Source organism: Cryptomeria japonica, chromosome 1 (assembly GCF_030272615.1).
Source record: "Cryptomeria japonica chromosome 1, Sugi_1.0, whole genome shotgun sequence".
In the NCBI taxonomy this organism is placed as follows: Eukaryota; Viridiplantae; Streptophyta; class Pinopsida; order Cupressales; family Cupressaceae; genus Cryptomeria; species Cryptomeria japonica.
Window position 1 is genome coordinate 286771391 of NC_081405.1, and position 10206 is coordinate 286781596.

The window sequence follows — 10206 nt, forward strand, 5'->3', positions numbered from 1 at the left end:
AAGTGCAATATTGAACAAGGTAAAGGAATTAAAATGGACATCGAATTGAAAATTTAAAAAGAAGGAAAAGAATTCAAAGTAGTCTTTTATTAAATGGAGATCAAATTGAAAATTTAAAAATGATCAAAAAGAAATCAAATAGTCTTTTATGAAAAATATAGAAGAAAATGAATGAGAAACTGATTTGCAAGACTCACCTTCATATTGCCTACAATTTCCACTAGCTAATTACATATTTGACTAGTTATATATACATACATGTAATTTCATTCACACATTTTAAAGAAAAATAATTTATATAATATGTATATTTATCTATTTTACTTTATATTTTATAGATGCAATTAAGTGCATGGAAGTGAAGAGGAGGTCAATGGTGACTACTTTTTTCTTAAAATCCATGAAACTTGAACTTGAATGAGTAATTTTACATACCTATGTTAAGAAAGTGATGAAGTGATAAGTAAAAGAGCATTAGTGCTTAGAATATAATTTCTAAATTATTATATTTTAAATGGTGGATAAAAAGAAGCTCAAGTTTTGAGAGCACACAAAATGTCCTTGTCTCTCTCGAAAAATATAACGTAGTGTAATATGTGTTTCCCACATTTTTTAATTCTATTAATTATTTTATGAATTTATTCAATAAAAGTCAGCTAAGATCATTTTTTAGTACATGCATTTTTCTCTAAATTTTGAATGAACATATTATTTTTAATTAATTTTCTAAGTAAACAAATCAAATTAAAAACATTAAACTAAATTCCTCTATTATTGAAAAAAATAATATAGATTGAAACATAGAATGTGAAAATCTGAACTCAAAATTTGGATGAGCCAATAAAAATTTATGTGAAAAAGAACACATAATTTTGACAAAAAGATGAAGACACTTCCAAGACAATTAGAGATAAAAGACCTTATATTTAATTAATTGCAAACACATCGCACTCTACATTGGCAGCAGCATTTAATCTCAAATGCTGAGCCATTTAATCTAAACGTGAAAAATAGTTTTGAATGCTTATCAAGTTTTAGAAGTGGTAAGAATTTTCTGTATCATGTCGTCAACATGACAAATGGACGAGCCTTTCTCGGTTCCATCTGCACCGTCTACTACTGCTTTTCTGGCAGCATCTCTCATGGTCGCAGCTCTTTCTCTCAGCCCACTCCCTTTCTCTTCCCACATCAACATCTTCACCGTCCTCTCCACCTTCTCCTTCGTCAATTCTCCGTCATTTCCTCTGCATATCTCCACACAAACACCGACTTCCTCCTCCAGAAGCTTCGAATTGAAAAACTGCTCCCCCGCGAGAGGCCATCCAATAATGGGAACGCCCTGGCTCAGACTCTCCAGCGTCGAATTCCATCCACAGTGGCTCAAAAATCCTCCGGTCGAAGGATGGGACAGAATCTCACGCTGGGGCGCCCATTTCTTAATAACCAATCCCTGGTTTTTGGTCTTCATTCGCTCTTCAAACCCATCGGGAAGAAACTCTGAGGAAAACTCCGCAGTCGACGGTACGCCAAGCGGCGGCCTCACTACCCATATGAAGGGCTGCCCACTTGATTCCAAACCCAGTGCCAACTCTTTCATATTTGACGCAGAAATCGTGTTCTGCGAGCCGAAGCAAATGTAGAACACACTGGAAACATTCCGGGAATTGAGCCAGCGCAAGCAGGAAATTGTATCGCTGGTTCCATTTGCTTCTTTACCTTGCAATAACTGATCACGGACAGCGTGAGATTGAGTGGAAGAAAGAAATTCTGGAGGAAGGACAGGGCCAACCGCCCAGACAGGCCTGCCGGTGGACTTTCTGAGGTGTTCTAAATAGCCGTGCTCAAGCTCTTCGTAAGAATTGCATATAAATCCCCAGCTGCGCATATTGCGAGATATTTGGCGAGCCTGAAACAAGCTCCAGGGATCCGTTCCAGTCGCCATTTTTATGTTAGTGGGAAGCTGAGATCGATGCAAAGAAACGTGAGGCAAATCTGGGAGAATAAACTCTTCTGAGTCGGTCTTGGTATGAGGCAAATGATTCCACATAGAGTAATAAAGCAAGGTTCCATAAACGCCACAAGTGAGAAAGAAGATTCTGGGTATTCCAAAAATGTCGGCGACGTCTTTGGTCCAGCCGAGGAACATGTCGCTGATGATGCACAGCGGAGCGCAGCCATCTTCTGTGCAGATCCTGCGGATCAGATTCTCCAAGTGTGGCTGCAAATACTCTGCGGCTTCCATGAGAGTAAGGACCTGTGCATAAGGCAGCGAGTCAGTGCTCTCTGAACGCGGCGGTAAGCCATGGTCGGCACTACAGAAAGGGAGCTCCGCTAAGCGTATGTCAAGAGCGGAGTCCTTTTCGCGGGCAGATTGAATGGTGGGTGTTAAGGCCTGAACATTCAGAGGAGTACTAACGATAGTGATGGTGAATCCAGTTCGAGCGGCAAGGAGTTTGGAGAGCTGGAGGAAAGGAATGATGTGGCCTTGCGCCATGAATGGAAACATCACCACATGACTCTTATCCCTGAATTCAGAGGGAGAGGCCATTGTAGACAGGATTGCAGTAAGCAGCTGAAAGGGGTCCTCGCTGCTTTGCAAATCCTAATTCCAGCTTGTTATAATAAATTAGACTTTTGACTGGCATGGAATCAAAGGGCAGTAGTAACGGGTCGCATTGTCCAAACTATCTTCTGGAAGACGATGTGGTCCCTGTTTCGTTGACGATGATTATTTTATGGCATCGAATGCATAAATTTCGCAGACGATTCAGATTTTAATTTGACGGGACTCCCTGAATGATGTAGCCAGTGACGTAAGCAAGCATACTCTTCCAGTACAGCTGTTAAAATATAATATTTCCCCTAAAAAGTCATTTAATTGTCCGCAATGCGACCTAAGCATATTTTTGAAAAACCTGGTTGGTAACAAATTGGGTATTAGAATATTTATTCGAATTTTATTTTTTTATATTTATTATTGTGGAATTTGGAGGTGTCCTCGCCGAAGTGAGAATAATCCCCCAGTGTGTACGACCCGCTCACAAGGTAGCAACACACACAGAGTTAACACAGCCGGGGACTCGAACTCAAGACCATGGGGAGCATACCCACGCCTTAAGTTGCGATCCACGACCGGGCGAACTAGGGCCAAAGCCCTTTATTCGAATTTTTCTTATAAATAGCTATTGCAATCTATCAATTCGAAAATAAAACTATATATATATATAAAACTATATATATATATATATATATATATATAGGAATCTGGAAATCATCAAAGCAATATAAACATTAGCCTAGCTCAATCACGAAAACTCACTTGCAATGATAAGAAAATCCTAATTACAATCAATAGAGATATGAAAACAAGACATTCAAATCAAATGCAAACCATTACAAACGCGAATGTCTCCTCCATAATTCTCCATTGTCCTTCTTTCTCCTTCAAATTAGTGTGTTTGTGGATCTCACCTACAAGTGCATAAGCATGAGATGAAAGCAAGATTGACAAGATAGCATAAGGATACTAGAAGCGTGATTGATCGATCCGGGGGGCTGATTGAAGAAATTCATCCAATTTATAGACAAATTGGAGAAAAGACAAGATTAGCATGGAGAGATTTGAAAGAAAATTTCAACTCAAGAATGACAAATATGACAAATTATGACAAAATTGACACTTTCTATGCAAAATTGATTGATTGACAAATTATGACAAAATTGACAAGGTTGCTATGCAAAATTGATTGATTGACAAATTATGACAAATTATGACAAGATTGCTATGTCATTCCCATGAAATTAGGAGAAATATTAGAAAAATAGGAGAAAAAGGAAATTACGTTTAGAAATGATGAATTGGAAATTAGGAAATTAGAAATTGATGAAAATTAGGTAAATTAATTAATAATTTTTCATTCATTAATTAGATCACAAAAAGAGGGGGAATTAGTTAGCCAATTAAATAAATATTTAATTGTGACAAGAAGACTTAGGATAAATAAATAAATTATTTAACCTAGAGGGAAAATGACAAACAAGATTAAATGAATAAATCATAAAAACTTAGAAGATGAATTAGAAATGCAAGGACGACAATTAGGTCTTGACAAAAGATAATTGATGTCGATTCGATCATGATTCTGATTAACAAAGGACCAATGCTGACAAACGATTGAGATTGGTTGACAAATTAACCAAGATTGATAAAGAGACCAAATTGATAAGCGCCAATTAACGAGGAACAATGACTAATTGATCCAAATTGACACGATTGAAAAGGACAACGATCGATGACAAATTGATCACAAAATTGATGAGATTGACAAGAGGACAAGGATCGATGACGAATTGATCGCAAAATGACAAGATTGACAAGGACGAGGATCGACCAAAATCATGACTGAAGATTATTATCGACAAGACCAAATTCGAACATGAGATAAATGAGGAATGCAGAAGAAGGACTTGATGCTTGCAAATGATAAAGACCAAGTGCGCAACATAGAAGAAATGTTAATGCGACGCAAAAACCCTAAAATAAGGCAATGCGCAAATGTTAAAGCATGACTCCACAAGCGTTGACCATTTTTAAATGTCTACAATATATATATATATATATATATATATATATATATATATATAAAAGGTGTATATAAGGTCAAATCCTCAAAATTACATGAGCTACATCTACAATAAAATCAAACTCCTTTTTTTCAAAATTAAGAATAGTTTTGATGCAAGGCAAAACATACGACCCTCTGTTGCATCTCAAACTCATAACATAAAATGTGGCTACAAATGCTCAAACACAAAACACATGCATAAAATACTGAATATGGTCACTCTACCTCCATTCAACACTGAAATTACAATAGTGAAATGCAAGTTATTCATAACAAATCAACTAACACAAGATCACTCTCTTGACCTTTTAATGGCCTACCAGCTCCTCAAGGCATTTTCTCTTCCCTCCACTCTCTCTTTGTGAATTGTCGATGTATCTCTACTATGCTGCTCCAATTGTTTTCATCTACATGCTCTGTTCCATGACCTTTTCATATCCAAGAATTCTCCCAAACCTCTTTCTCTTGCACAATTTTTGTATTCCACAAACCAATCCCTCCTTCCACAGTGCACTCCACATGTGATGCAACAAACTCTACATGTGATGCAAAGGTCTCATATCTACTACCTCACAATGTCCAATTCGCAACTCCTACACAACACTTCAATCTTCAACGCAACCACTATGCCCTTTTTTCCTCTACGTACTCTCCCAAATTCCTTCTCTACATTCTCATACCCTCACAACCTGATTTTGCCTTCTTTTCCAACATTCATCTCCATCACAACCATTCCCCTCTCTTTTGCAACCACCCCCTACTGTTATGCAACCTCTTTACTATTTAATGGATTGATGCTTAAATATCTTGGTATGCAAACCTTCACTTCCTATGTTCCATACACTATTTTTCTTTCTCACTAATCAATGGGATATGATCAGTTGAATTCTCATAATAAGTAGGTAAGAAAGATATAACATGTAAAGATATATCAATTGTATTCCCATCAAATTCATCAATTAATAAATCATTTACTAAGAGCAATATTGTCATCATGTACTAAAAAAGTAATAAAGTTCCACTAACATTTATATGATAATTAAATGAACTTACATTATAATCTTTGGTATCATCATCTAGTTTTCATTAGAAATATAATATATTGAGTATCTATAGATCTATCACGAAGTGTAAAATAATGATAATCATACGAATATGATCATTATCCTAAGACTCATCTCAATGTGCATCACAAAGAGAATATATGAATCTATAGAAATAAACCTAGAGCTATCACGAAATGTAAATGAATTATCATTACAAGATTCAACATCATCTTATATAAATAAATAAGGTGAAAATCATCAATATAAATCACATAAGGTTTATAAACAACATAAGGGAAAGTGTCACAAGTTGCATGTTCTAATATCAATACCATCAATCATAGGAGAAACATGATCATTCTAAACAAATGGTCAAGTGAGATCGGTAAATATAAGAGAAAAGGATAATCAATAAGAAACCTTATAAAGGAGGGAAGAGATGTAAATTCCAAAACAAAGTCTTTATAGAAATAAAATCAGCCTTTGTAGAACTAATAAATAAGAACATATCATACTCAATATGGAATGCATGCATATCAGTTGAATAAATGACCTATGAGAACTCATGATTATCATAATCCTAGAGTGTCTAAGAGGGATTAAATGGACTTGAAAAAGCGACAGCTCAAATGATAATCAATATTTTAAAATAAAACACAAATAAAGGTGGATCCAAAGTTCCAAAATATATAGGAACCTAATGCAATCAAATAACTAGATGTACCAAGCCTAATGGGGATGAATAATAAAACCTAAATTTAAACCCTATTTTTTGTAAGAATGCTGGGTTGAATAAAATATAATACGAAATATAGTTCTCTATATATAATTAAATGAATATATACAATTGAATAAATAAATAAACATAAATACATGAATTGGGGTGGATAACCAAAATTGCTTAATCTCAAATGCTCAAATAAATATATAAGTGAGATTAATTAAATGCTTGGCTCTCATTCTTATGTAGATTTATTTTTCCACATGTCAAAAAGAAATTTAAGAAGGTTTTAGAACTCTGTAACCCATTTTGAACTATAAATGTGATTATATAACATCTAGGTTCACTTTTATAAGTGTAAAGGTGATCACTATGAAAGTGAAAATATCCACTTTGGCAATTTATAATTTTATAGACTATAAAATTTTAACGTCAATATTTATGTCTAAATTTGATCAAGGAGAGGTAACATGCACAAAAAAAGCTTCATAGAATTTAGTGGATCCTTATAATCAATTTATCCTAAATTAGAATCTTAAATGGACTAATTTAATGAAGATGAAATAAGATTGAGAACAACAACCAAATATATGATATCCTTTTAGGATGATGATGTGATACTAATGTAATTTATTTATCCATCTAAAATATGATTTTATATTTTGTTTTTTTATAATACCTAGATCTTGTTTTTATGTGTTGGTAGATTCACTCATGTTAGGACTAGTATTTAATTACACCATCCTAACATTTAATTTGGAGAATTCACCACTTTAATTCACTCATAATTGTCAAGAGGAAAAGGTGAGAAGGATTCAAATTTAAAATTTAAACTCTTATGATTTGAACATTAATTTTGATATTTATTAATCTAGATCAATTTTTCACTCATGATTGATAAATAGACGGTTTAGAGAATGGTATGATTTTGAGAAATAAGTTATTGTTGATATTTTGCCAACACATAGCTTGCATGTAATGTAGAGCATCGTAGATGGTTTTCGATGCATTAAAAATAACTTATTCATGTGAATTAAGAACAAAGAAAAACATCATGCATACACAATTTTTTTCATTATAATTACAAATAAAAATATGAAATATTGAAAGATTTCACTTCTAAGTAATTTTTGAAAATAATGTGTAAATTAATTAACTTGATATTTAATGCACAATAAGGTGATCCCACAATATTTACTTGATATTAACTTCCTCAATACTAAAGTTGAAATGATATGCAATTTATTTCTCTCTCTCTAGAATTTGCATACAAAATCTTAAAAATAATTGGTTTGCGTCATCTTAAAGTTCTTAAAGTTTATAATGGTCTAGTTGTTATAGGTGTCTAAAGTGAAGATCTAGTGAAAAATGCTGATTTCACTATCATGATTTGACAAAAAAACTGAAACTCATTAATTTGAGCCGAATCATAATGATTTTTTAATTTTTTAAATCTGTTAACTTCTTGTTTTATATATATATATATATATGCATTAACTCATCTCCAATAAAATGTTCATTACCATTTAAGCAAAGTAAAGACGACGGTCGAAATAAATCATAACAAATATTTTATAGTTACTAATGTTATTAAGATCTACATATAACAGACTTGCCTTTAACGTTAAGACGATCTCGAGGATAGCTTAGAATACCATCCCCCTTCCTACCGACCTAAACAGACATCGATTTCTTCTTGATAAGAAAATGGACGAAGGCGTTATTTAAAAGTCCCGTAAAGACGCATGAATTACACCAATGTTTCGGCAAAGTTATCTGAGATTGCACGACAATCACCGTACTTTGCAAGGGTTGATAGTAAACGAACATTACAATGCAGTAAACTTATACAGAAACATTACAATGCAGTAAACTTATACAGAAACTCGCTGCCATTTATGTGCTTGTCTTCGACGAAATGCACTCTATCTCATTTACTTATATATTAGACGTCGAATCCGTGTATCACTCCCAAGCGATGGAGATATCTTTTATTTTATTGTTAAGGGCGATTCTTCTGTTGATTGCAGGCCCATGTGTATTTTCTGCAGTAGTCCCTGCTTTAATATCGTTCGGAGACTCTACAGTAGACGCGGGAAATAACAACCATCTTCTTACGTTAGCAAAGAGCAACCATCCTCCCTACGGACGAGACTTTCCTGGTAGAAAGATAACGGGTCGATTTTCCAATGGATTCATAGCTATAGACTACGTTGGTATGGCTACCAAAATTTTTTTTTCATGTCTGATTCATTTTGGGATTTTCCTCTTTTGGAAGCTTATAGTTCAATGATTTGAAGTAAATTCAATGATATTTATTATTCTTCTTTGCAGCATCTATGCTTGGACTGGGCTCTGCAACCGTTGGTTATTTGAATCCGGAAGCTAAAGGAGATAATATTGTGAGGGGCGTTTCATTTGCTTCAGGAGGATCTGGTTTATACCATGGCACTGCCCAAATTTATGTCAGTAAATCTGGAGTTTTATCGTTCAGAGAAATCAATTTTCTTAGAAACTGATTATATTTAACTCATCTGCAGAATGTCATAAGCCTAGACGATCAATTGAAACTCTACAGACAATACAGAGAGGATTTAGCTCATGTGGTGGGTGCGGCCAATTCTTCCAGAATTTTGTCGGACGCTGTTTATCTCATAAGCATCGGTAGCAATGACTATCTTAACAACTACTACGTGAATATTATTCTTGGAATTGAATATAATCGCCGACAGTACAGAAACCATCTACTCAATATTTTGTCTGGTTTCCTAGCGGTAATTTCTTCAAATAGAAACATCTGTGTTTTTTAAACTCCAAAGTCTATATGAAATTACACTTTATCATATGTTGAAAAGCAGGAGCTTCGAAACATGGGTGCACGTAGAGTGGTGGTGGCATCTCTTCCTCCGTTTGGCTGCTTGCCCTCGCAAATAACACTATACGGTCTCGGAAAGGAAACTTGTCTCCAAAAGCTTAACAAAGAGGCATCGATTTTTAATTCGAAAATGCTGAAACTATTGCAGATGTTTAACGGAACGGATGGCATGAAGATTGCTTATTTAGACATTTTCTCCCAGCTCTACGACGCTGCTAGATTCCCAGCCAAGTATGGTGAGATATGCTGCCATCTTTTCTTCGGAATTCCTATACAGTTTATCCAATATTTGTTTTATTATATATTCAATGGATGAAAGAAATATGAAGTGAATCTGAAATATTAATAAAAAATGAAACAATCAAGTTGAAAACATACTAACACTGTAGAAACTTCTGTCATTAATGTATATTAAATTGTGGTTGAATGAACACAGGGTTTGTAGAAGGGCGGAGAGGATGTTGTGGAACAGGGCGTCTGGAAGCATCGATCTTGTGCAATAAATTTAGTATTGGCACATGTGAAAATGCTTCAAAGTATGTATTCTGGGACAGCTTCCATCCATCAGACAGAATGAACTTTCTTATTGCAAAAACGCAGCTTCCCAAAGCTCTCCAACAATTGTTATGACAGCTGCTATATTCCACTATGATTAATAGTCATTTCTGGGAATGTTCTTTATTGAAATACTTTTGCAAAGTTGCCGGACTTTATCTATATGCTCACTTTCCATATCTATTGATTGTATGTCCTTAACATTCGATACAGATGCTAGCTAGGATCATTTGTGAAACTGTAGAATCGACAAAAGGAATCCTAATTGATCAGGGTTTAAAATTCGATTGAAAAATTATTTAATTTAGGATATACATCTTCAATTCATGTTTAATCACATTACCAACACAATATTGATTTTTCTTGTACCTAGTAGATGAAATT

General features: G+C 34.4%; 2 protein-coding genes across 3 annotated transcripts; one reads left to right on the forward strand and one right to left on the reverse strand.

The window, feature by feature from the left end:
• Nucleotides 1-904: 904 nt before the first annotated feature.
• On the reverse strand, nucleotides 905-2636 carry LOC131039169 (UDP-glycosyltransferase 92A1). The gene has a single exon (XM_057971850.2). The coding sequence runs from the start codon at nucleotides 2546-2548 to the stop codon at nucleotides 1028-1030; it is 1521 nt and encodes a 506-aa protein (XP_057827833.2). The 5' UTR covers nucleotides 2549-2636; the 3' UTR covers nucleotides 905-1027.
• A 5554-nt stretch (nucleotides 2637-8190) lies between these two features.
• On the forward strand, nucleotides 8191-9956 carry LOC131039168 (GDSL esterase/lipase At5g03810). 2 transcript variants are annotated; one of them, XM_057971848.2, is made up of 5 exons: nucleotides 8191-8608; nucleotides 8727-8857; nucleotides 8933-9166; nucleotides 9251-9503; nucleotides 9704-9956. In XM_057971848.2, exons 1-5 carry the CDS (start codon nucleotides 8311-8313, stop codon nucleotides 9895-9897), a joined length of 1110 nt encoding a protein of 369 aa, XP_057827831.2. In that variant the 5' UTR covers nucleotides 8191-8310; the 3' UTR covers nucleotides 9898-9956. The 2 variants fall into 2 exon arrangements, with proteins under 2 accessions (XP_057827831.2, XP_057827832.2); XM_057971849.2 differs by having other exon boundaries at nucleotides 9251-9498.
• Nucleotides 9957-10206: the final 250 nt, after the last annotated feature.